Genomic DNA, 27,330 nt, shown 5'->3' with positions numbered 1-27,330 from the left:
ACATGTATCTATGCTTTTTAGTGGAAAATGAAACAAATAGAATGAAGCATGTTTTTCTAACCCCCTTTGTAATTTAAATCCTGAGGTTTGGAAATTGTTTTCTTTTTATGGTTGTTGAATTTTTAGAAGAGTAGGAATTTGGAAATTTTGTTTGGAATACTTTTATTTCTACCTAATAAGCAGCATATTTGACCTTCTAAGTATAGTTCTTGTGTTTCTCTAAGTACAATAAAACACAAAGGGAGTTCGTTTGCTCTAATGTGCAAAATTATTGAGAAACTGGCTTTTATGCCTTTTCCGTACATCTGGTAGTTATATTTTATCTAAAACGCAGCTGCCCGGGTTCTGTACTGGCTGACTCCACACCCTCTCTGTGGGTTGGCCCAGAAAATTAAAAAAAGGGAAAGTCCTATGTCGACAGTATCCTGCCACCCCTCCCCCAGGCCCAGCTTCCTGGCATGGAGGTGACATTGGATCCCCAAGTCGTTTATGGAACCCGGAGGCTCAGTCCCCAGACAGAGGCTTGACCTGACAAATGTTACATCCCTGGGGCAGCTCTGTTCCCCTGAAGGTTCATGGCCTCTATTTTATGCTGAGTAAGAACAGAGTGCAAGATGATGGTTGCAGCTGAAAGTAAACCTCAGCCCTGTCACCCCCAAAGTGTGCTAAATACTTATGAGGAGCACAATTCACAGCTGGCCGCCTGTTCTCATCCTGCCGTCGTAACACAGGGGTTGTCTAGAGTCCTGTTAAAGACTATGATTTAGCTACGTGTTTTAAAGCGATATGAAGCATAGTTTATTATAATGGACAGTGTTAAAATAGAGCACTGGGATCCCCTAGCATGTAATTACAGAAAATGTAGGTAACGTGTAGCTCAAAGGCTGAATCTGGACCCCCGGTGTGCTCCCTCTGTCCCTAAGGGAGTGGGATTATTTGCGGGAGTACGATCCCAAAGGCTGACACGCAGCTCTTGTGTTGCACGGAAGCCCACAGGCGGCTGGATCAGCTCCGACCCTGTTCCCCCGACTCTCCCTCCCCACTGTAAACGGCTGTCTTCTGGCAAGTGCTCTCTGTCCTCAGCAGCCTGGCTCTGAGAGCCTGTAGTGCAGATAATGTTCAATCATGTGGTGTGGAGGTATTTTGAGTCTTCTCTCAGCGGTGAGATGACCATGCCCTTGAAGGCAGGGCCATGACTTTCTCACTCCCTCACAGGTGGTGGGCATCTGGAAAGCACTCAACATTATCAAAGGAAGCAGCACAGCATCTTGGGGCAGGAGGGACCTTAAATGGGGTCAGCCCTTCCACCGCCATCCGTGTTCTGAATTTCTTCCTTGGTAGCCTTCACGGGTGGCCCCTCTGATCCTCCAGGTGCGCGAGGAACTTGCCCATTTGTCTTACAGCCGCTGCTTTTCAGACGGACTCCTTTTTGCCCTGTACTCATGTAACTGTTTTATGACTGGTTGCTTCACCTTCTCATGTGATTGATGTACCTTCAGAATGAGAATCAATTCTTACTGATTTTCCTTCGGTCGTAGACAGATGGGCAAGTGCGTGAGCCTGTGAGTCACTGCATTGGAACTTGTCATTAGAACATGAAGGAGCACGGGGCAGAGCTGAAAATCCAGCAGTTCAGATTGCAGGGATGCCGCCTTGTCCCTTTGAGGGGCTTTCAGTGGCTGAGCCATGCCCTGGTGTGTGTGTACGGACACCTGTGTCACCTGTTCCCACCTTCCTCATTCACTGTCCTTGCTCTTGCCGCCATGCTGGGCCTGCCTCTCCTTACCTGTCACCGTCCTGTGGTTTGTCCCTTCCCAGTGGATACGGGCTGGCAATCCCCATAGCCATTTCTATTAGGATGTGTCCAAGATAAGTGCAGTGGAACCTAGAGTAGATTTTTAAGAGCTTTGAGATGAGCAGCGTGTTTGGACTTGGAGGGATGGGTGTGTGGCCTCCACTGTGGCTGTTCCAAAGCTTTGGAGGGTTTTGACTGCATTCCAGATACTTGTGGGCATCAAATTAAATGATTTCTGGATAAATAAGGGTTGATGTAGAAACCTTTTAAAGTCATGTGCTTTTATTACTTTCAAGTCTCTACAGTAATGCTAATAAGGTATTTCTGGGGAGAAGTCCTGCTGGACGTATTTGGTGATTAGTTAGGACATGCTTGCAATTAGTAGCATGCATTTCCATAAATTCACATTCTGCTCTTTTTTCTAAAGTAGTTTAACTATCGAACATGTTTGTTATTAATTTCACAGAGTAAGGCTTCCAAACACACACAAATACACACTTAGGCTCAATAGAAGCCAATTTCATAGAAGCCTAAAATCGTGAATCAGAAGAGTTTGGGATATTTTTTTTTTTTTAAACACAAATACAATGCCAAAAGAACTCCAAACAGAACCTTTACAGCAAAGGAGAAGTAGACATGAATAGACATGTTGAAACCAATAAAAAAAAAAAAAAAGACTTTGCTAGAAAACAGTGGTTTCTTAAAATAAGCTTCATGAGGGAAAGTGGCTAAGGGGTTCTGGGTCCCTGGGACTGTGTTGGCCAAGATCTTGTGACCACAGAGATGCTCAGGAGGAACACTGATGAGAGGGATGCGAGAGGGCCCCTGCAGGGTGGGGAGTGAGGAGGGCAGCAGCCCAGATCTTGCCCAGGAAGGCACTGAGAAGGCTTAATCTACTTAATAATAGGCCGCCCACTGAGGAAGTCGCCTGGGCTTGCTAGATTTTATTTACTTGAAGAAATGTCTGTAGCTCTAAACATACAAAGATAGCACAGTTCATTATGCCTTGCCTTCCCCTTCTACCCCCAGCCTTGTGGTTGAAAAAAAATACTCAGGAATTCAGTCCGGGAGCAGGGGACTGAATGCAGGACTCAAGTTATGAAAGTAGAAACCCTCTGAAGAGGTCAAAGGCCTCTAAAGAATTCAGTGTTCATTGTGGTAAGGATGTAACGTTGAGAATGGAAGCCGAAAGCACTGCTTGCCCTCCAGACAATTGTGGTGGGTGGATGGGGGGTGGGTAGTATTGCTGAGGACTAGGCTGGTGTGGAGGATAGAAGCTCGGGGCCAAGGTGAGTGCTCCACGTGACCTGAGGGGGACTGCATTTGAAGAACAAGCCTCACGTGCAGTCCTGACCAGTCAGCTTTTCCAGGACAGATGACAGTTCTGGTGTGTTGCATAAAGCACCTCTGCCGCCAGGTAGCTTATGTCCTGGCTGGGGGCAGTAGATGAAGGTCAGGTGCATATGTAGCAATTTCAGGTCGTGGTAAAGGATGGGAAGAATATAATGCACCGATGTAAGAGTCACCAAGGAGTCCCTTTGGATGAAGGGGGTTAGGAAGGCATTTCCCATGAGGGGAAATTTTTCATACCTGAAGGATAAGGAAAGGCCAGTCCTGTGGTGACTGGTTCCAGGCAGAAAATAGCCAGTGAGAAGGCCTCGAGTCATGAACAAGCTTTAGTAGATTAAAAATACATCATCACATGACTGCAAAAGGGTAGATGGAGGGAGCACACTGGGCAGGAAAGAGAGTCACAGGTGGGCCAAGCTGTAAAGGCTGTGGGAGTGGATTCCGTCCTGAGCTCGGTGGGCAGGGAAGGGAGGGTTGAGAGTGTGGTGGTCACTCCAGCTAAATTTTGTCCGTTTGGACATCAGGGAAGGTGGGGACCAGTCTGGAATTACTTAAGAGGCTCTTACAGTGGTCCAGGATGGACAGAGAAGCAGAGAGGTGGATGGATTCAGGGCGGTTCTTGAGGGAAGATCTGACAGCCCTCGTGGATCGATCTGCTGTGGGGATGGGGTGAGAGAAGTACAGGGTGACCCCCCACTGGCCACTCACTGGGTGGCAGGGCCTCATGCTACATGGGGAGTGGAGGGAGCAGGCTGGAATGGTCGACGGGATGGAATGAGCACACGTGAGATCAAGGGTTCTCTTTTGGCCACCTGAATTTGAGGAACTTGTTAGCATATGAGGAGCGATGCCAGAGCCCAGGAATTTGGTCAGGACTGGAGTGCAATAGTTAGCATCAGGTCGTAGACAGAATTTAAAGCCAAGAGACTGGAAGGGCTCACTTAGAGGGAGTGTATGGAAAGAGAAGGAAAGAATGCAGGAGTGAACTCTGAGGCCTCCCTCCACCTAGAGGTTGGATACTCTAGAAGGAGCCAGTAAAGGAGTGGCCACTCAGGTAAGAGGCTGAGGTTGGCCAGGGTGAGAGGAAATGGTCCTTGGAGGGAGCGGAGCAATTGTGTCATGTGCTGTTAGGGGTTGAAATGAGCAGAGAAGTAAGCATCGGATTGGTCAACATGGAGGCCAGTGGCAACCCTAACAAGGGTAATTTCCAGTATTCACTGGAGTGCACGATGTTCCAAGCTCCTTGTAAGATCTACATGTGTCCCTGGTATGTTGACGTGAGCTCCTTGTTTCTTAGATGTGTGATTTGACGCCATTTCCCAGAGAGAGTTGGTGGGTGAGTTCCTTTAGGAGGAGGTTCTGGGAGGGAATCGAGGCTCAGGGTAGGGAGACTATAGGTGATGAGTTGCAGCAGGAGCCCCCAGAGGGTTGGGAGGGAGGTGACCTGGAACCCCCTGCCCCCACCAGGCTGCCAGGTAGCCCCCAGGGCCAGTTGATCTTCAGCTGGGAGGTTTGGGAGTTTGGGTGGGCGACCTGTGACCTGTGCAGGGAAGGCCCCTGGGCTGACGGTGCCTCCTCACTAATGCTGTGCCCTGGGACGAGCAGGACGGGACTTGGTTCAGATTCCCAGTTGCCTCAGCTGGGTGGTGTGGCTTTGGGCAAGTCCTTTAACCTCCTGGGTCCACTTCCTCACCAGAAAAATGAGCAGTGTGATCATCCGTACCTCGCACTGTTCTAGGCTGGATAAAATGAAGCAACCGACCTGGCAGGTGCTATGCTACCTTGTTGGTCGAGAGACCACAGGCTATGGGCTCTGGAGCCAGAGGCCCTGGGTTCAAATTCCAGTTCTATTTCTGGGTCGGGCAGGATAATCGGTGCCTCCGTTTCCTGATCTGGGAGGTGAGCATAATTCTACTTCCTGTTTCTGAGGCACCCAGCAAAGGCCTCCGTGTGCTCACTGAGAAGAGTTCCCCGGCCAGAGCAAGTGCCGGGTGCCAGCCTGCCTCCGGGTGTTTCCAGACCATCCAGAGCTACATGTTGGTTTTCTCTTCTCTGGGCAGTTCCGCCTGGTGGTGAAGACAGCCCTGAAGCTGCTGCTGGTCTTTGTGGAGTACTCGGAGTCCAATGCACCTCTTCTGATTCAGGCCGTCTCTGCTGTCGACACTAAAAGGGGTAAGTGGCCCCCATCCACCGTTGCATCAGGGCAAAAGTGTCTACTGCAGGCAGGCTTCCATTTTTAACATGTTCAAAACAGAACTGAGTGCAAACAATTGTGCAAACTCCCCACTGCAGGAAACGTATTTTTCAGAAGAGTACATCTACAAAGATTAGGGATGGAACCTGCTGTAACAGTGCCAAAAGAACCACACAAAACAAACAAAACACCCATGGGCTTGTCCAGGACAGGTCAGACCCTGAGCTTATGTCATTTTATTTTTAATTTTTTTTTAACATTTATTCATTTGTGAGGGACATAGAGTGAGTGGGGGAGGGGCAGAGAGGGCGGGAGACACAGAATCTGAAGCAGACTCCAGGCTCTAAGCTGTCAGCACAGAGCCCGACATGGGATTCGAACCCACCAACCACAAGATCATGACCTGAGCTGAAGTCAGATGCTCAGCTGACTGAGCCACCCAGCTGCCCCAACCCTGAGCTTATTTTTATGCCCTGTCCCCACCCCCTCCACTGAACACATAGAACCAGCTCCTTCTCCCCTTTTCCCATAGTGTCCAGGTCACCCTGGTTCCTTTCTCCCCCTCCTCTCACAGCTGGTTTGTTGGCTCTGACCCTTAGCTGTTTCTTGAATCTTCTCCCCTCCTTCCCTCCATCTCATGCCCTTCCTACTGGGGGCCTTTACCATCTATCACTTGGCATCCCTCACCTCTGCTGTTGGAAAGTCTTCTGAGACACAAATTTTGTCTTATTATTTCCCTGCCAGTGGCTTCCCCCTGCCTATAGGATTAGGTCCAAACCCTGCAACTGACCATTCACCACCCAGCCCCTGTCCACCTGTCACCCTCCTCCTCCCCCCTGGCCTGCATTGTCCCTTCCCTATCTCAGGTCCATCATGGGCACTCAGAGCCCTGTATGTCCCCTTCTCTCCTGTGTTGGTGCATTGATGTTTCCCACGACTATGTGCCCGGCCTGAGGGTCTTTGGCTCTCCTCTTGGTTTCCAGGCTCACAGCTGCCCCATAGCATGCGGGCCTTCCATACATACTTGATGACAAAAAGGCCTTTGGATTTGGTTTAGTGTATAACATGCTGTGACTCCAATAATATTGTGAAGCCTGAAGCTAAAATGTTAGGGGCTTTTTGTTTTGTCCTTTGAAAAACTTTTGGGGGGTTGTTCTCTCAGTAGGACAGTATTTACCGCTATTATCATCCCCACTAAGACTCAAAATCAAAAACTTCATGTCATTTTTTTTCTTCTTATGATTATAACAGTAATACTCTCTGTAGAAAATGTGGAAAATATAAAGGAGATGATAACAAATCACCTCTAATCTCAACAGACAGAAATAATTGTTAACATGTTGGTGTATTTCCCTAGAGTTTCGTTTATATGTTTCTGTGCATACACTTCATCCACAAATCGGCCGAGATACAACTGTCAAGAAGAAACAAGGGGCCTAAATTGCACTCTTTGATTCAAGCCATTTGTGTCTCTGGTTCTGCATTGCTCAGAGACTCACCTTCCAGGTGAAAGAAAGTAGCTCACTAGTTACTTTGGAAGTTGGAATATCAGTTAATAAAAGCCATCTAGGGCCGTAAATTGAGCTCCCATGCCTTTCCCACAAATGCCCAGGCAGATGTTAGCACCAGGCATGGCGGATCACAGGTTGTGTGAGAGAGACAAACCCTCATGCATGGACAGGGGCCGTGAATCTGGAAGATGGATCCCAGACCAGGGCAGGCCTGTGTGTTTCTTTCTACAACAGCATGTTTCCATCGGGTGCCAGATTTTAAATCTCTTATGGCCAAGAGCATATTATGGGACCAGCTGAGAATCCTTGATGAAGACAGTCAGTGGCTCAGAAACCAGGGTTTGTTTCCATTTAATGAGGTTTAGGGCCAAAGGTGGGTGTATGGGAAGATAGTGAGGTGGACCCTTTTATTGGTCCTTGGAGGGGTCATACTCCATCTGCCAATTATATCTGGGGATTGCTTTGGGGCAGTTAATAGACTCCTTGTTATCCTGTCCTAGATTTCAGGTAACCCATGTACCATTCTCATGGAGGCTGCATTCAAAGGATAAGTCTTCTCATGGCCTTGGGGGTCCTCCTTTGGCTTCATTTAGTTGAGATCTTAGAGTTTCCTTTCTCGGACTTAACTTTGCATGAAGGCTGGCGGGGGGAGGGGGTGGTGGATAGAGGAATGATCTTGAGATCACCCAGGGCTTGGTACCCACATTTAAGACCCCATCTACCAGCCCAGCCCGAGGCTCTCTGTTCTCTTCAGTGTCTTCCCCAAGACAAAATGATGGCCATCTTTTCCCAATTAAAAAAAAAAAGGGGGGGGGCAGCTAATGGATTGTTTTCTCAACTTGATGGTCTGCCTATAAAATTTGTTAACTTCTTGGCAGCTACTGCCATCTGTCTGCTACTGAGCGCTAGCAGCTGGGGAAAAAAAAAGCAACACTAATGGAAAAACTCAGACATAGCATATCACGTGGTTCAATAGCATGTTTCTCTGTGGACATGTGTGGTCTTGGCCATGATTTTATAATGCATACATATAACATCATCCTATTTTACTGCTAGTAAAATTGTTCCTGAGCCCTGTGATGGAATGAAACCTATAAATATGTCAGGGCGCTCTGCAGAGAGAACCGTGACTTCCAGGTGTGTTTCCACCTCATAGGATTCGAAGCAGCCTTCTCTTTCCCTCTCAGCTGGGTGAAGGGCTGGACGGAGATGCCAGAGGTGACTGAGCGCCAACCGAGCATGTCCGTTTGTGCACGGGTTTATAAATAAGCCATAAATTGTACTCCTCAGAGTGGCTTCAGAGCTATTCCTCTGTGGGGTAGGGTGGAGAATGGGCGTGCTGAAGTGTAGGCTGGCATTTTGGTTTTTGTTCTTGGAAAGGAATTCTTTTGGATGATGAAAACTGTCAGATTTAAATAATCAGCAAAGAAAACCAGCACATAAGCTATGAGTCCTCAGCAGTTACTACCACCTACAGCAGATGAAGTCCAGAAAAAATTCCTCTGGCTGCTTTGTGAATATCATGCCTGATGCACGTAGGTTAACCAGTAGGGCTCGTCCTGTGAGTGGGGATGATTTGCCCTTTGGCCAGGAGTAGGCCGGATGTGGGGCAGGGAAAAGAGCTGAGGGGTCATAGCCCATCACAGGGACTAATATTGATGAGTTAAGGAATATTAAAAATGCCCCATTTGAGCCAGGCAATTGGCACATTTGTCCGGGGGCTGGAACGAAAGGTGGGCTGGTGCTACTGTCTGGGGCATGGCGCAGGAATGCCCATCTGCTCAAACTGCTGGGTCCTCTCTTTTCTTGAATTGTCAGGTCACTTTCGCTTCCTAGTGGACAGGGTGTGGCAGGAAGAGAGAGTGAGTGTGTGCAGGAGCCTGTCTTTGTCATTTTGCCATCATCAGAGACTCCCTTTCATCAAGATTGTCCCTCTGGGGTCGGCAGGAAACTGATGGAGAGAGCTCTGCCCCCGCCCCCCACCTCCCCAGGAAGGTGCCCTTCCCTCTAACTAGATGGGTTCCCCTCTCCGAGGGTGGGGCAAGTGACCAGACCGGGTAACTTAGTTTGAAATTTCACTTACAAGTCTTGAGTCCCCCTAAATTGGGTCAGCACTGCTCTTGTAGAAGCTCTATTTTCATTTGAATCTCGTGTAATGAGATATGGCATAACTCCTAAATGTGTGTATCACACGTGATTAACAGGGAAAAAAATCCAGCCATCGTTTCAAGCCATCCTGTCTCTGACGTCTGCCCCAGGATACACTGATCTGTGACGAACTCCCAAAGCATGGTAGAGAAAACTCCAGCTCATTTTTGTGGTTATTTACAGCAGAAGTATCTGTGTTACATGTGTTTGTCAGGCACGTAGAAAGATGTGGAACATGCTGCAAGGACCTTCTGACTGAGTGGTAGACCAACTCTATGAGGCATTGTGCTAAATCTCTTTTTTGGTCGGGGAGCAGCTACCCTAGAGACCTAGGAGGAGAGTAAGGGGAAGAAAGTATTGAGTCATCCGTTGTGGGCTGGCTTCTTCTGGGTTGAGAGAGTAGCCCTGTGGTTTGGCGGGAAAAGGGGACCTGCCTGGGAGTCCATGTAGAAGGCCTGTGCGTAAGCGTGAGTGTCACCACCACCCCCCACCACCATGACGGGTACAGCTACTGACATTACGTAACAGATACTGTGCTAAGTATTTTTCATATAAAATCCATTTATTCGATAAATATTTAAGTGCCAATGATGTACTTGAAACATCGGAGGAAAAACGGGCTCTCGTGGAGCCTCTACTCACAGAGCCAGTGTCTGGGGGTGGAGCTGGAGAGAGAAGGCAATGATTAGGGAAATTACTGTCTTCTAATATGCTTCGTTAGTGCTCAGGCAAAAGGACTAAGTGCTCTATCTCAGGAATTCTCCAAGGTTGATACGAATGCTCCTATTTAGATGCATTTCTTGAGACTCTGTTCATTCCACTACTTTGGGGCTCAGTTTCTTTCTCTGTCCTGTGAAGGGATAAGATCATACAGTTGATGATTCGAATACAGGACAGCCCCCTACCCACACAAGCACACACACACTCTGTATGGTGCAAGCAGAGGTCGGTGGGGAGAGGGGTTGACCCGTACCATTTAGTTCCAGCAGGTGCGGCTCCTGGGGAAGCAGAAGCTGCTGGTGCTTCACATGGGCCACCTTGAGCCCTGCCAAGGCTGTTTTGTTACACCAAAATGTTTCCTCCCCTTTACCTTCTTTCTTTTACATCTTACCTATTTTCTGGTCCCCAAAAAATCACAGGAGAGTTAACCCTCATCTCAACAGTGTAGGAATATATGCAACTTTCCGGACTTGAAATCGTTAAAAGGTAATCAGATGTCACAGCTGAAGAGCCCATTTTCCATTAAGTTAAGCCAGTGTTTGAATGTTTCATTATAAAGGACTGAAAGGTGTGCACATGGGTATGTCTTTATGGTCTGCCTACTCCCCTCGTCCCTCTAAGCCTGCCTCTGCTTCTTGGCCTTTCCTTCCCCAGGCCCTGTTTGGCCTCTTTGGCTCCAAGGTATGCAACCAGGAAGCCTGCTCTGGGCCCCCTAGTGCCATTGGAAATGCTTAGTTTCACTGCTGGTCTTCCTTTTAACCATAGGTGGACAACCCACTAGAACCTGTGTTTTATGCTGAGGTTGGGTGCCGAGTGTGAATAATACAAGTTGCACTTGTCCTAAACACAGCAGAAGCATTTGGAGTGCTCGAACAGTATCTGGACAGTGGGACCCAAGACCTACTGACCACACTGATTGACTGTTATGAGGGCAGAAACAGTTATTTTGCTGGGCAGGTGAGGACTTCAGAATAGTTGGATAGTAAAAATCAGCAAGGAGGTATTTTAGAAGTTAATGGGCAAAAGATCGTGGTCTTGTGTTTGGAATTGGGAAAGGTTAGGGAAGCTTCCCTAGTACTGACCAACTGGGCAATTTTGGCAAAAGAGCTAGGAGAGCTCTGTTCCCGAGCTAGGAGAGCCAGCAGACCTCCATATTAAGCTGTATCTGCATTTTTAACATCGTATAGTAGGTGCCTGTTCTTTTTTTAAAAATTCTCCTACCTCCTTCCTTCTCGTACTGTATGCATTTGCCCTCCTGTTGTTTTAAAACTGCTCCAGCTTAACCCAGTTCATGCCCTCTCAGAGATCCTCATTTACTCTTCAGACATTTTATTGAGCTCCTATTATGGGCCAGGCACTGTGCTGACAGCAAAGAGGTGAGATAGATAACGTTGCTGACCTTGGGGAGCTTTGTTTGCAAGGCCAGGAAATCAGCTCTGACGTTACCCATCCAAGAACTAGCATTTGGAAGCCATTGCCTTTCCATTATATCAGAATTTACTTTTATCAGCAAAAATAAGCAATCTCCCTTTGAGATTTGTTGAGAGAAAGCAGGAAAGGCTTCATGTTCCCTACCACCGTGCCAAGGGTAAGGCAGTATTTCACTTCAAATGTTTATCTCAGACGTAGGAAATTGTGTCCCGTTTTGGTGTTCACCTTGTGACGTTGGCCTTGGCTTATCAGTCCTGAATGTGATGGGTTTTCCTGCCCTCTCCTGGAGCCAGGGACTAACCACCCCTGAGCCTTCACCTGCAGAGCCCCAGTGAAGTGCCACTTCTTGCCTCGGGCTCTCCTTGACCATCTGCACCGCAAGAGACAACCCTTGCTGAGTGACAGGCTTAGCTAAATGGTTTTGCCTCTTAAATACTTTTAGTTTCTGTTGAGGTGTGTTCTTGAGTTTATGCCTAAGTGTTCCACTAGATTATAAAGCTCTTGAAGGCAGGCTCCAGTAGACCCTGTTCTTTGTACCCTGTTGATGCTTAAAAAGTATTTGTGCCTTGACTGAACACAGGTCATATACTTCTGTTCTTAAAATGTTTGCCAGACGGACGTTTCACTGTTACTTTTTGGAGTCCACTGTTGGAGTCAATATAAGGTTCTCCCACGTCCCTTTCCCTTGCGGAAGGTCAGAGCATAACATGCTGAGGGACATTCCGAGAGGATTTATTGAGAGTTTCCATGCTCAGAGAGTGAAATTCATTGGCTTAAAAAGCAGCACGTGAATGGATTTTTTTCAAATTACATATTTAACATAAAGGGAGCTTTGAAGCAAATTGATAGCCATCCTGACATTAAAGAGTGTACATTTTCAAGTGGACGAGAACGATGTGGTCTGTTATTGCCAAATGAGAAGCATGTTCAAGTCCACCCTGAGGATAGTGCTACCCTTTGAAATTTGGTGAATGAAAGACATTGTCATCATGGGTGATGAGTCTTCGGATGAACTATGGTATGAGTTGGATAAGGAACATTGACTCGCTGTTTCTAATGATTATTGCTTTGTTCCTAGGAGTCACACCCTGGTCAAATATCATGGAAATCCTGGAGGAAAAAGATGGGGTCGACACAGAGCTGCTGGTTTATGCCATGACTTTAGTGAACAAGGTTGGTTGATGATTGTTAAGGGTTGAATTATGTCCCCTTAAAAGATATGTTGAAGTCTTAATCCCTGTGAATACCTATGAATGTGACCTTATTTGGAAAGAGAGTCTTTGCAAAGATGCAATCAAGGTAAGATGAGGTCGTTAGGGTGGACCCTAATCCCATATGACTGATGTCCCTAGAAGAGGAAAAGAGAGGTATACACATAGAGGGGAGATGATGTATGCACATGCATATGAGGAAGACAGCCATGTGTAAACAGTCCGAGAGTGGAGAATACATCTCTTAGCTAAGGAATGCCAAGGATGATGCAAGGAAGGATCATCCTCTAGAGCCTTCAGAGAGAGCATGGCTCTACTGACACTTTGATAACAGACTTCCAGTCTCAAACTGTGAGAACAAATTTCTGCTGTTTTAAGCTCCTAGTTTGTGGTATGTTGTTATAGTAGCCCCAGGGAACTAATACGATGTGAAAATCTAAAATCTGCCCCCTGAGCAAAGACCACCCCCATCATGGTGGCTGGAACCATGGCTACGGTGTTCTTCTTTGCGAGAGAAAAACCCTTTCTGCCCACATACGATGTGCGTGCATGGTCTTTTCTAACAAAACCAGAGAGATGGCAGTGAGAATTTTCTGACTGCTTTTCCTATCAAGATGTCCCCTTGAAAACATTTTTCTGTAAGAGCATAAATGAGCAAGTGGTACCCTATGAAAATAGTGTACAATCCAGGAGAAATGAAGGCACTCTTGTTCCACTGTGTATTGAATTCTGACTGCTGGGAGTGGGTCTCATTCTCCTTTTATGAAAGTGACATCACCCTTATGCTCTCCTCCCTCCCAACCCATCCCTCCTGGTCACCACCTGGCAGGGTAATATCAGTATTCAGCATCCATCCCTAGAGGTGGTGCTGACCCCACGCTGCCCTGAGCCAGCCGACCCTCGGGACTGGTGTCCCTTCCTCCTTATAACTGAGGTGGTGTGTGTGTTGGAGGGGTGTCTCCTGCAGATTGCTGTGCCCTAGACCCCAGGAATCTCACCAACCACCCCGTGGGCCTGCCTTCACTCCTCAAGCTGCTGGGTGCAGGCCTATAGTACCAGCTATAGTGATGGATGGTTCTTCAGAGAAGACTGAGAATCTCTTCATGAAATATAACTAGAGAAACATTTCCCCTGATGCTGGGAACATATAGTAGAAAGCATTATGAGAAGTAATTTCTTCTAGTTATTAAAATGTCATGCAAACTCTGAAGATTAAAACAATGTGGTCCTGGCCCTTTCCTCGGCGGCCAGATGAAACAGACCTCACTTCACAGAGCAACTAACCTTAGGGTTGAAATCACTGGGGATGGGTTAGCTTCATTCATGACTGGGGAGGGGGTGTGCTAAATGGAAATGAACATACATGCTTTGACCAATACCGAAATGAATTCCAGACAGATTAAAGAGTTGAATGTAACACATGAAACAGTAGAAAAAGAAGGAGAGGGGAAGATTAATTTGTTTCTGGTAGATGAAGATTATTTTAATAATCAAACGTGTCAAAAATATTCCAAAGAGAAGGGCTTTTAAATATTTCACTGTATTAAGTTATAAAAGGTGTTATTTATAAAATGAAAACCACAAATAAAAGCTAAGGGCAAGCAGCACATTGGGAAATGGTTTGCAAAAAATAGGGCAGAAAATTATACTATTACCGATTTATCAAGAACCCAGTTGAAAAATGAAGGACATTAAATCTATTAAGATGAAAATAAATATACAGTAAAACAGACATTTCCTCCCAGGTCACATTGGCAGGGATTGCTTTTTAATGAAATGTCATTTTGTTAACAAGGACCCGGGAAATTCTAGTATGGTCGTGGTGGGGAATGGGCATCCTTTTCTGTAGGATAATCCTAAGAATTTTGTTTATGTTTTCAAAGAATTGGCGAGTATACCTTACCATGCAATTTTAAAGCAATTTTCTGTTCATTTATTTTTAAGATCAGGGTCATCTATTTCCTGTCCTTTTCAGTCAGTGACATTGGTTTTGGAAAATGTGGACTTCAGCAAAAATGGAATTTTCATTCTTGGCTGGTGTTTCCATTGTAATGCTACCCATCCTCTTGGCGGAGGCCATGCTCGGGTGGTTCGATGGTCCTAACAGCGGGGGCGGGTGTGGCCATTCTGCTGCCGGGCGCTGGCGAGGACCCAGCGCCCGTCACACTTTTTTTGGCATCAGATGGCATTTAACGTCCAGGAATTCCTCGCTTACTCTTTCTCTTCTGGAAGTTCTGTCTCTTCTCGTGTTCGTTCTGGCTCAGGGGAGGTCGAGGAACGTCCTATGGACAATTGCTCCAAATGTCATCCTTTCCTCAAGGTCAATAAGCCACTAGAATCCACACTGGGTTTGTTTTCTTTTGCTGAATTTTAGTCATGTTTATTGCCCCAGTGAGCAAAATCTTCTGAGATCCCAAACAAACAAAAAAAACAAATTGAAATGTTAATATGGGTCTGGAAAAAATTCAGGCTCTGAAATCTGGGAAATTACTATATTGCTTTTCTAAGTTTTCTTTTAAGCAAATAAAAGATGGACTAATAACGTGGAATTCAAAACATGAACATTTTTATGACAAAACAGGGGCACTAAAGTTTAGCCTGCGTATGGTTCTGAGACTGACGCTTGCTCTCTTTGTTAAACAGAGACGTTAGTGGGGGATTTCCAAGATCCAGGCTAATCCCCCCCCCCCCACCAATCTTGTCCATACCCCTGACCCCATGTTATCAGATTTGAACGAGTATCGGAAAGTAACCCCTTCTCATCCTGCAAGCGGAAGTTCTATAATGCCCTCTCTACATCCAGCTGAAGTCCCCGCAGTGGGAATCCCCCACTTTGAGGGGCTCAGATATTGCCCACCTTGTTAGAACAGGAAGAGGTAGATGAGGGACAAGAGGTGTTACTGTGGGGCTGGCTTGCAGCTTTCAGGGAAGGGCTGGGATTCATGCTGAGTATTTGCCTTTATTTTTACATTCCTTTTATTGTACCGTAAACTTTTAAAGAATTTAGCTGTGTGGGTTTTACCACTTGTATCGTGATGCATAACCTTCACAGTTAGAATGTAGAACATTTCCATCTCCCCCCAAATCTCTCTCAGGTTATCCTTTTCTAGTGATATCTTGATTCCCTCTTCCAACCCCTGACAACCATTCACTATCCCTATAGTTTTGTCCTTTCCAAAACGTCAAATAGCCTCAGAGAGGATGTAACCCTTTGAGGCTGCCTTCTCTCAGATTTATCCGTTATTGGGTGTACTAATGGTTGCTCCTTTCTTTTTTTTTTTTTTTTTTAATTTTTTTTTCAACGTTTATTTATTTTTGGGACAGAGAGAGACAGAGCATGAACGGGGGAGGAGCAGAGAGAGAGGGAGACACAGAATTGGAAACAGGCTCCAGGCTCTGAGCCATCAGCCCAGAGCCTGACGCGGGGCTCGAACTCACGGACCGCGAGATCGTGACCTGGCTGAAGTCGGACGCTTAACCGACTGCGCCACCCAATGGTTGCTCCTTTCTGCTGCTGTGTAGTATTCTGTGATACAGATACACCACACTTATTCTCCCATTGAAGGAGATTTGGGTTTTTACAGCTTTTGGATTTCACAAGTAATGTTGCGATGAAAATCTGTGTGCACAGGGTGCCTGGGTGGCTCAGTCGGTTAAGCATCCGACTTCAGCTCAGGTCATGATCTCGCAGTTCATGAGTTCGAGCCCTGTGTTGGGCTCTGTGCTGACAGCTCAGAGCCTGGAGCCTCTTTCAGATTCTGTGTCTCCCTCTCTCTCTCTCTCTCCCCCCTGCTCACTCGCTTGCATGCTCTCTCTCTCTCTCTCAAAAATAAACACTAAAAAAAATCTGTGTGCAGGCATTTGCCACACTGGTTTTATTCTGTAAGAAAGATTTGATGCGACCAGTGAGAACCCAGGAGAGAAAAATAAAATGCCCTTTAGGACAGAACTTTCTCCTTCTGAGAGATGCCTGTGAAGATTTATGTGTCACAAGCCCTGGCAAGACAGGGTCTGAAAGAAAACAGGAAGGGGAGTCAGGAGTGTCATCTGAAAGTAAAGGCATCAAGAGACATTTGCCTCACAGACTTTCTGAAATGGCTGCCACGTTTTCCAGGAGGAGGTAACTCAGAGGCGAGGTGTCCGGGTGGAACTGGGAGAGGACAGGCCAGGGAGGGATGGGGCCGTGGAACAGTTTGTGGAGATATTAGAGAATCAGCTGAAAATAGGTGAATGTCCTCTTCCTCTGCAAGTGGAGAAAAGAAGCCATATTTGTTTGTGGCAAAAGGCCACCTACCCCTGCAGCCACACATGGAAGGGGTTGGTATGTGGGCTTGGCTCCAGCCCAAAATGTCACAGTGGAAGTGACAAATGACCTCTTAATACCCTCACTTTCTGACCTATTTTGAGCAAGTCTCCCTGAATCTGTTCAGTTCTATGGACCTAATTGTTTATTTAATAGTACTCCTACCCCCCCCCCCCCGCCCCGGCTGGCATCATGGTTGGACTTGCTAAGGCCACAGGAATTAGGTTCAGGAATTTAACTCCCTGGGCTAAGTTCTGTAAGAACTTGAGTTGACTTTCAGGGAAAAAAGGGAAGGGAACTGAGAGGTGAGGAGGCTTCTGTCTGCCTCGTGGCCCCCACACTGTTGAGTAGGAAGTTGTCAATCAAACACTAAATATCACCTCACCTGGGTTCCTCAAATTGCAATTCTGGCCGTCTGCAGTCAGGGCATCTCTGATCACCAGCCCTGTCCTTGGCCTTGGGCCCCATTTCCACTTCCTCATCTTTTAACAAGTTCAAGGGTTTTCACTAAAACCAAAAGATGGATTGTTCTGATGATAGGATTCTTTGAACGGCTGCGTAGTTTTTCAATTAGCCTCAGGAGCCAGGGACAGCTCAGGATTGTGGTTGCCTGCTAAGGCAGAGGCCCCACCTCACCTGGCACCTGCAGGCGCTGGCGGGTGCCTTCACACTTGGCCGCTCGCCTGGGAGCACCTGTTTGTTATGGAGTCTGACTGGTTCACAGCCTCTTGTTCTGGGTCCTTCCTGGGGCCCCTGGTTAATTAAGCTCTTGCATCCCGGTTATTTTTCCTTCATTTCTGATCTCAACAGCACCGAGTTGTGTCCTCTTTGGTCAGCATAGAAAGGAGCAAGCCATTATTTGTGTTACGAATGGAGACATTCTTTCCAATGTTAATAGCCTCCAAATAGAAGTGTTGGAGACGTTGGTCTTAAGACAGTGTTGGTCTTTTCTTTTCCAAGAGTTCAGAATAAGTTAGAAATCTATCTGTAGGGTTCTTGGAAATGCAAAGGCAGTGAAATAGGGAGTAAAAACCTGTGTTGGAGATTCCAGGCCAGAATTATTTGTGTAGAAGCATGAGTGTGTGAGGAGAGGCTAGGCTTTTGTCCCAGGTCGGCAGGAACTTCTTGTTCCCTCAGGCAAATCCCTTTCCTCCCCAGCTCTCATCTCCCTATTCCTAAGATAAGGACTTGCAGTAAATAACCTCAAGGTCCCTCCAGTTCTGAGCAGAAGCCTGCTCTGAGATCATCTTTCTTTTAAGAGACACAGAATTCAAAGAGAAGTCAGCTTCCCCCCACCTCGCCCTCTGTCGTGGGCTATCTTTTTGTCTCTTGGTTGCTGCTTTGAAATTTCTCATGTTTGCTTAAATTTCATAGACCAAGGGGAAGGTCTACCAAATTGAAAGAAAAAGGAATCATTAAATTGCTATAACTCCAGCTGTTGGTAGATTGACCGTGACAGGAGTTTCTAATCACTGAGCATGTTAGGTAACAAATTACCACAAATTTAGCAGCTTAAAACAACACAGACTTATCAGCTCACAATTTCCATGGGACCGGTTCCAGGCACCGCCTAGCTGGGTCCTCTGCTCAGAATCTCACAAAGCTGTAGTCAAGGTGTCGACCAGGACTGGAGTCTGGTCTGAGGTTCGGGATCCTCTTCCAAGCTTTTGTGGTTGTTGGCAGAGCTCATTTCCTTGCAGCTGGAGAACTCATGGTGGCTCGCTGCCTTCTTCGTGGCCAGCAGGATAATCTCTCTACTCGTCTCTGAGCTCCGGAAATGCCTAAACCTGCTTTTAAAAAGGCCCACCTGATTAGGTCGGGCCCACCCACCCAGGTTAATCTTCCCTTTCACTCAAAGTCAGCTGACTTGGGACCTGAATGATACCTGGAAAATCTGTTCACTTTTGCAATATAATGTAATTTAACTCTGGAAGTGTCCTTCTTACGCTCAAGGGAAGGGGATTAGACAGTACCTGTATACCAGGGAGTGGGCTCTTGGAGTGCATTCTGCTACCACCCTAAGAGTTTTTTTTCTCAAATGATCTTGTCATCTGTCTTGCTTTGTCCCATAGAGTTATAATCCTGGCTTACTGGCTCCCCTGCAAAAAAAAAAAAATGCTTTGAAAGCCTTGAGACAGCCCCCTAAGACATGTTTGTGTCCTGTTCTTTCTTCATCCAGACGCTGTCAGGATTGCCAGACCAAGACAGCTTCTACGATGTGGTGGACTGCCTGGAGGAGCTGGGCATTGCAGCCGTGTCCCAGCGGCACTTGAACAAGAAAGGGACCGACCTGGACTTGGTAGAGCAATTGAACATGTATGAGGTAACAGCACACTCCTTTTGTATGGCATTGCCTAGCTTGGACACACGCCAGAGGCTGAGATAAACATATTCTAGACCGGTGGTTATGAGTGTGGTATAGCAGCGTCCACACCACCTGGGAGATTCACAAAATGCAGGTTCTGGGGCCCCACCCCAGGCCCCCCGAATCAGAGAGTCCAAGAGGAGGTCTGGCGATCCACGTTGTGGAGGCCTCCCGGTGTCTCTGGCCTTCCTCAAATGTGAGAACCCCTGATGGAGGAGATGCATGGTCACTGGCTTACAGTTAAAGATACTTCCCAGCTTTTCCCTTTCTTCTGCAATCTCTCTTGCCTCGTTATGGGGTTTTATGGTCTATTTGCTATTTAATGCCACTGTAAGGACGTAAAAATTGAATTTTTTAAGTTTTAGCATAGATTTTACTGTTCTTTATATTGTACAACGAATGCCAGTTTAAAATGCAAATATAAGAGCGTTTAACTTCCATGCAGAATCATACAATTTCCATTTTGTAGCTCCTTCCTACATGCCTATGCATTTTGTTTCTGCTGGAACAGTGTAAACGCTATATAAGACGAACTGAGCTATTTTTATTTCACTTCTTGGTGTACGTTCCTTCTATCAGCACTCCATCTTCACGTTACTGGTGAGTACAGAAGGGCTGAAAGGAAAAGGAACCATGGGCCACCATATCTTTCCATTTTTTTCTATGTCATTTCAGTGTAAGTGGTTGGCTTGTACTGCAGAATAACCTGGGTGAGAAAGGATTTCGTAGGACCCTTGGGTTACCATCTGTCTGCATTCAAAGCCAGTTCTGGTTTGCACGGGGGGCCTCCAAGGCTCTCAGTACCTCTGCTTAGTTACAAGGTAACACACTTACCTTGTACTCTGTTGGAGGCTCCCTGAATTCTCACATATTGTGCACCTACCGTCACTCTAGGCTCATGGGTGCAGGGAATGGCAGACATACGTATTGCATCTACTTCCCCGACTTGTGCACCTGCTCCATTGTTCCATTGGACATCACTTCTAAAACACAAGTTTACAGATAGAATTAGTAAGAATTTCAAGTTGGTAAAAGAGCATTAAACCACGGAGCCCCGCAGAGTGTGAGCCCGGAGCCCTCTACAGTCGCACCCATCCCACTTCTATGAAGGTGGCCTTGATTTGGGTTATACATCATGGCTTTATGGCTTTGTTGACTTGAGTTCATATTGTTTGCTGTGGGTTAGTTTTAGGTCCCATGCCCCTTTATTAAAGTTACTTGTCTGATGTAACTATTGTCTGGCCTCTAATTGAAGGTTAGAGCACACTTTGTGAGTAGCAAATTGCATTCCTCACTGTTGATCCTCACTGTTTCCTTCCATGGCCGGAAGGGGGCAGAATCCAGAGATCTGATTCCGTTTGGGTGTGTGACTGAACAGGAAAGCTTGTTGCTTTAGGCACGTGCTTAGCCATAATGTGTGAATGAGGCTATAGCTGAGGACGTTCCATCTGTGACATTTCCCTGTTTTCCCCTTGATATTCACATACCACAGAAGTAACCACTTAAAACTTTAAAGTCCAGGGGTTTTTAGCATGTTCACAAGGTTGCATACCATCACCTCTATCATATTCCAGAATGCACTCATCAACCCAAAAAGAAACCCCATACCTGTTAGCAGACGCTTTCCGTTATTCCCTGCCCCCAAACCACTAATCTACTCTCTGTATGGATTTGCCTTTTCTAGACTTTTCCTACAAATGGGACTGTACAACATGTGACTTTTGTGACTAGCTTTCACTTGACATATTTTCAGGGTTTATCCATATTTTACTATGTATCTGTACTTTGTTCCTTTTTGTGCTAATATTCCGTTGCTTGGATAACACCATATTTTATTTCCCTGTTCATCACTTGATGGACATTGGGGTTATTTCCATCAGTTTGGCTAATACAAATAATGCTGCTGTGAACGTGCGTGTACAACTTTCTGTGTGGACATATACTTTCAATTGTCTCAGGTGTATGTCTAGGGAAAATTGCCGGTCATATGGTAACTTGACGTTTAGCTGTTTGAGGAGCTGCCGGACTATTTTCCACAGAGGCCGCACCATTTTACTTTCCTACCGACAGTGTAATGAGGCTTCCCGATTCTCTTCATCCTCCTCCATGCTCGTTATTGTCTTTTTTAAAAAAAATTATAGCCATTTCAGTGGAGTGTGAAGTGGTACACATTTTGGTCGTGATTTGCATTTCCCCAATGATTAATGACGTTGAGCATCTTTCCATGTGCCTACTGGCCATTTTTATATTTTCTGTGGAGAAATGTCTATTCAGATCTTTTGCTCATTTTTAAAGTTTGTCTTGTTTTGTTTGTTTATTTAGAGAAAGAGAGAGAGAGGGCTCATGAGAGCAGGGGAGGGGCAGAGGGAGAGAGACAGAATCTTAAGCAGGCTCCCTGCCCATCTTGCAGCCCAACCTGGGGCTCGATGTCATGACCCTGAGGTCATGAGCTGAGCCAAAATCAAGAGTCACTTAACCAACTGAGCCACCCTGCTGCCCCCATCCTTTGGATGTTTTTAAATTGGGTGGTTTTGTTACTCATGGGTTGTAGGAGTTCTTTATATATTCTGAATATTCTTTATATAATCTATTTGTCAAATAGAAGTTTTCATACATTTTCCCCATTATATGGGTTACACCCCGTATAATGTTGTTCCACTTCTGACCTGTCAAGCTACCTCCCCGTCTCCCTCTTCTCTTTCATACCAACCTTTTCAGAAATTGTTCTGTATTCACCGTCTTCCTTTTGTCAAATTGCATTTGCTTGCTACTTTTAGCGTCAAGTTCATATCGTTCACGAACGTAGCATATACCTGTTATTCAAAGAACAATGAAACAAGCACCCCTTGTGATGGTTAATTTTCTGTGTCAACTTGACTGGGCCACAAGGTGTTCAGATATTTGGTCCAATATTATTCTGTGTGTGTCTGTGAGGGGGGTTCTGGATGAGATTAACACTTGAGTTGGTAGATGAAGTAAAGAAGATTGCCCTTGCCAGTGTGGGCAGACCTCAGCCTATCTGTTGAACAAATTCTCTCCGCCTGATGCTCAGGATCTGGGACATAGGTGACCACTACCTTTGAACTCCATCTGAAACTAACACCGTTGTTTCTCAGGCCTTTGGACTGCCAATCTTGGGTCTTCTCAGCCTCCACAATCATGCAAGGCAATTCTTTATAGTCAGTCTCCGTGCATATCCTGTTTATTCTCTGGAGAATCCTGACTGATACACTCATGTATTTAAGAACTAAAACATTACCAGTAACTTGGAAGTATCCTTTGTAGCCCTCCCTCGTGTCACCCCACCAACCCCAGCACTATTCTTTTGTTTTCTTTATACTTTTACCTGAAAAGCTCTTATCCTGTGATAAATGATTGAACTAACTCAAAGGGTCAGATTATTAAATCAGAGCTGACAGATATCTAGCTGTACTAATCTAGCTATGCTAATAATTTCAAGAGTACAGACTACAGAGGTGCAGAGGAAACAGGGAGGGGTCTGGGTCATCCCTGGACTCCTAGGTCTTTTCCTCATGCATCAGACATATGCTCTCTGACCCAGAAAATAGGTGAGGTCTCCAAGTGAGGATCACAGGTCCCCTCCCCACCCCCGCTGCCCAGTGAGTAGTATTCGGTTATGAAACCTCTCTACTGTATAGCGTAGAGAATCATGGCTCGTGAGCCCATACATTCTGCACCATAGGTAGTCCTTAGTCAGGTGATCCTTAACCAGTCCCATCCTGGTAAGAGCAATTCCAGAAACAAGAGCTCTCATTTTAGCAAATAGTATTAGGCTGTTTATTAGGTAGTCTGGTTATTAGCATACTTACAAAAGATTAGAAGGAGTCACTTGCCTTCTTTCTTTCCCCAGACTCCTTGCTTTATAGAAGGAGTGAGGAGGTCTTAGTCCAGCTGTTTTAATTCCTTTCTCCCAGTCTGTATCCCTAAACAGCATACTGTTCCCAAATTTTTTATAAAGGGAAACCTATCATTTGTATCCTTCTACAATTTCTCATCGGCTTATTGTTTTTGAAACCTACCCATGTTGTTGTGTGGATTTCTTGTGTATTCATTTTCACTGCTGGTGACTGTAGGACAGTTTACTTATTTGCTGTTCTCTCAACGGATGTTGGTTGGTTTGAACTTTTGTTGCCACGACAAACCATGCGACCTCGAGTATTCTTGTACTTTTCTTTTCCTGTGGGTATGTGATCCTTTTTATGTTTAAGTATCACTTTTATTCTTGATTTATAAAAATATTTAGAAGTTTGTATTCTTTCTCTCTGCCCTTGTCTCTGGTCTTTGATGATTTGATAGAATTCCCTTGGGAAATTTGGGAAATTCGGGAAATTCTATCCAATGTGTGGGCCTGTGCGAGGAAGAGGAGGGGAATATGTGCATGCGCATGTGCACGCATGCATTGTTGGGGGGAAGAAAAAAGTCTTTGGTAACTTTTTTTCTATGGTGATTGGTCTACTTAAACTCCTTATATTTAGTGGGATCAATTTTGCTAAATTATATTTTATGAGGAAATTATTCATTTCTTCTGGAATTTTAAATGGACTAGCAAAGAGATAGATAAATCTCTTATGAGTGATTTTAACTTCCTCTGTTCCAATAGGTATTTCCCTTTGTTATTGAATAATTTTTGTTTGTAATTATAGATTAACTAGTAGATTGTCTATTTTGTTGGGCTTTTTTTCAAATAATTTTGATTTATGTATGATTTGCACTGCTTTTCTTTCTTTAAATTTTTTGAGAAGGGGAGGGCCAGAGAGAGGGAGATACAGAACCCGAAGCAGGCTCCAGGCTCTGAGCTGTCAGCACAGAGGCCACACGGGGCTCGAGCTCATGAACTGTGAGATCATGACCTGAGCTGAAGTCGTACGCTCAACCAACTGAGCCACCCAGGCACCCCATGCACTACTTTTCTGTTTGTAACTCAATGTTTGTTTTTAAAATTGAGGTATAGTTGGCATCCAACATCCTATTAGTTTCAGGTGTACATCATAGTGATTCATTAGTTTCGTATGTTAGGAAATAGCCACAGTAAGTCTAGTTACCTGTAACATACAAAGTTATTACAGTATTATTGACTGTATTCCCTAGGCTGTACATTACATCCCCATGACTTACTTATTTTATAACTGGAAGTGTGTGCCTCTTATTCCCCTTCTTCTATTTCCCCTGACTTTGGACCTCCTCCCTAATCTGGTAACCAACAGCTGGTTTCTGGTATCTATGAGTCTGTTTTTTGGGTTTGTTTTGTTTTTCACATTCCACATATAAGTGAAATAGTAGGGTATCTGTCTTTCTCTGTCTCATTTCACTTAGCATTATACCCTCTTTGTCCATCCATGTTGCTGCAAATGACAAAGTTGTATTCTGTTTTATGGCTGAGTAATATTCCATTGTATATGTGTACCACATCTTCTTTATCCACTCATCTATCAGTGGCCACTCAGGTTGCTTCCATATCTTGGCTATAAAGAAAACTGACAGTCAACATAGGGGTGCATTTATCTCTTTGAATTGGTGGTTTCATTTTCTTTGGAGAAATACCCAGAAGTGGATTGCTGATCGTATGATAGTTCTTTTTTTCAATTTTTGAGGAATCTCTGTACTGTTTTCCAGACTGCACCAATTTATGTTCCCTCCAACAGTGCACAAAGTTTCCCCTTTTCCCACATCCTCACTAACACGTGTTATTTCTTGCCTTCTTGATAACAGCCAATCCTGATGAGCGTAAGGGGATATCTCACTGTGGTTTTGATTTGTGTTTCCCTGATGATTTGCGATGTTGAGGATTTTTCATGTGTGTGTTGGCTATCTGGATGTTTTCTTTGGGAGAATGTCTGTTTAAGTTCTCTGCTCACTTTTTAATTGGGTTGTTTGAGAAGCTGTGGAGGTTCTTTATGTATTTTGGATATTAACCCCTTATTGGATGTATGATTTGCAAGGATCTTCTCCCAGTCGGTAGGTTGCCTTTTTTGTTTTGTTGATGGCTCCCTTTTCTCTACAAAAGATTTTTAGTTGGATGTGGTCCCACTCGTTTATTTTTGCTTTTGTTAACCTTGCCTGAGGAGACTGGTCCAAAAAAATATTGCTGGGGTTGATGTCAAAGAGCTTATTGCCTGTTTTCTTCTAGGAACTTTGTGGTTTCTGGTCTTACATTCAAGTCTTTACTTCATTTTGAGTTTCTTTTTGTATATGGTCTAAGATAGTGGTACAGTTTCATTCTTTTGCATGTAGCTGTCCCGTTTTCCCATCACCATTTATTGAGGAGACTATCTTTTGTCCATTGTATGTTCTTACCTGCTTTGTCAGTGACTTATTGACTGCATAAGCATGGGTTTATGTCTATTCTATTCTGTTGATCTATGTATCTGTTTTTGTGCCTGTACCATGCTGTTGTTGTTACTGTAGCTTTGTAGTATAGTTTGAAATCAGGAAGCATGATACCTCTAGCTTTGTTTGTCTTTCTCAAGATTGCTTTGGCTATTTGGGCTCTTCTTTGGTTCTATGCAAATTTTAGGATTCTTTTTTTCTAAGTCTGTGAAAATGCCATTGGTATTTTGATGGAGACTGCATTGAATCTATAGCTCACTTTGGGTACTGTGGACATTTTAACAGTGTTCTTCCACTCCATCAGCCTGGTATATCTTTCCATTTATTTGTGTCATCTTCAATTTCTTTCATCAGTGTTTTATAGTTTTTAGAACATAGGTCTTTCACCTCATTGGTTAAATTTAATCCTAGGTGTTTGTTAATGCAATGGTAAATGGCATTGTTTTCTAGTTTTTCTTTCTGGGAGCTCATTATTAGTATATAGAAACACAACTGATTTCTGTATGCTAATTTTGCAACCTGCAACTTTACTGAATTCACTTATTCTGATCATTTTTTTTAATAGCATCTGTAGTCCTTTATATAGTATCACGTCATCTGTGAATGAATTCTTCCTTCCCAATTTGGATGCCTTTTGTTTCTTTTACTTGCCTAATTGCTGTGGCTAGGACTTTCAATACTATATTGATTAAAAGTGATGAGAGTGGGCATCCTTATCTCTTTCTGATCTTAGAGGAAAAGCTTTCAGCTTCTCACTATTGAGTATGATGGGGTTTTCTTATATGGCCTTTATTATATTGAGGTATTTCCTTCTGTTTTTTTCTTTTTGAAGTATTTCCTTCTATACTCACTTTTTTTTTGAAAGTTTTCATCATAAATGGATGTTGAATTTTGTCAGATGTTTTACTGCACCTATTGAGATGGTGATATGATTTTTATCCTTTGTTAATATGGTATATCATGTTGATTGATTTATGGATGTTGAACTATCCTTGAGTCCCTGGAATAAATCCCACTTGATGATGGTATATGATCCTTTTAATGCATTACTGAATTTGGTTTGCTAATATCTTATTGAGGATTTTTACAACAATGTTCATTGGGGATATTAGCCTGTAATGTGTGTGTGGGGGGGGGGGTTGGGGGGGGTGTCTTTATGTGGTGTTGGTAACAGGATAATCCTGGCCTTGTAAAATGAGTTTGGAAGTGTTACGTCCTCTTTTTTATCTTTATAACTTTCTTCGTTAACTTTCTTCCAGTTTACTTTGTTGGTATATTTTTCTAGTTTTTTTGAGTTGGTTATTTAATTCATTTCTTTACTTTTGTAAACCATCCTTGTGCTCCTGGTCTATAACCCACTTGGTCATGATGTATCCTTTTTTAAAATGCGCTGTGGAAATTGTTACTAACTTATTTCGCATGTATACACAAGTATTCTTTTTTTTTTTTTTTTAATTTTTTTTTTCAACGTTTATTTATTTTTGGGACAGAGAGATACAGAGCATGAACGGGGGAGGGGCAGAGAGAGAGGGAGACACAGCATCGGAAACAGGCTCCAGGCTCTGAGCCATCAGCCCAGAGCCCGACGCGGGGCTCGAACTCACGGACCGCGAGATCGTGACCTGGCTGAAGTCGGACGCTTAACCGACTGCGCCACCCAGGCGCCCCTATACACAAGTATTCTTAAGCACAAGATTGGCTTCCCCTCACCTTCCCTCTATCTCTTCTCTTCCTCTCTTTTTCTGTATGCCGTCTTTATCAGTTTGGATATCACTGTTTGGCTAGCATTTTGAAAGGATGATGCTAATGTTCATGAGACTACTCCTATGTGTTGTTTCTGTATTTCTGGTGGCTGTGTGTACCGACGGCTCCAGAATATCTCTCTAATCATTCCTCCTCAGTGTCCTCCCCTGAATCTTTCTTCTCTGACCTTCTTTTCAGTGTTGGGCTTCCC

At 44.8% G+C, this 27,330-nt stretch overlaps 1 protein-coding gene across 3 annotated transcripts in view; it reads left to right on the top strand.

Moving 5' to 3' along the window:
* Nucleotides 1–27,330, top strand: part of FHOD3 (formin homology 2 domain containing 3) — a 475,398-nt gene that overhangs the window by 291,790 nt on the left and 156,278 nt on the right. For all 3 annotated transcript variants that reach the window (XM_047087059.1, XM_047087061.1, XM_047087060.1), the window contains exons 7-9: nucleotides 5,206–5,317; nucleotides 12,228–12,322; nucleotides 18,843–18,986. In XM_047087059.1, coding sequence (XP_046943015.1) covers nucleotides 5,206–5,317; nucleotides 12,228–12,322; nucleotides 18,843–18,986 — 351 coding nt within the window. The remainder of the gene's footprint in view (nucleotides 1–5,205; nucleotides 5,318–12,227; nucleotides 12,323–18,842; nucleotides 18,987–27,330) is intronic.

This window comes from Lynx rufus, unplaced genomic scaffold (assembly GCF_022079265.1).
Source record: "Lynx rufus isolate CCGP_SWC_20201006 ecotype Redwood Valley unplaced genomic scaffold, mLynRuf1.p SCAF_22, whole genome shotgun sequence".
Taxonomy (NCBI): domain Eukaryota; kingdom Metazoa; phylum Chordata; class Mammalia; order Carnivora; family Felidae; genus Lynx; species Lynx rufus.
This window is presented reverse-complemented; position numbering and strand designations above follow the sequence as displayed.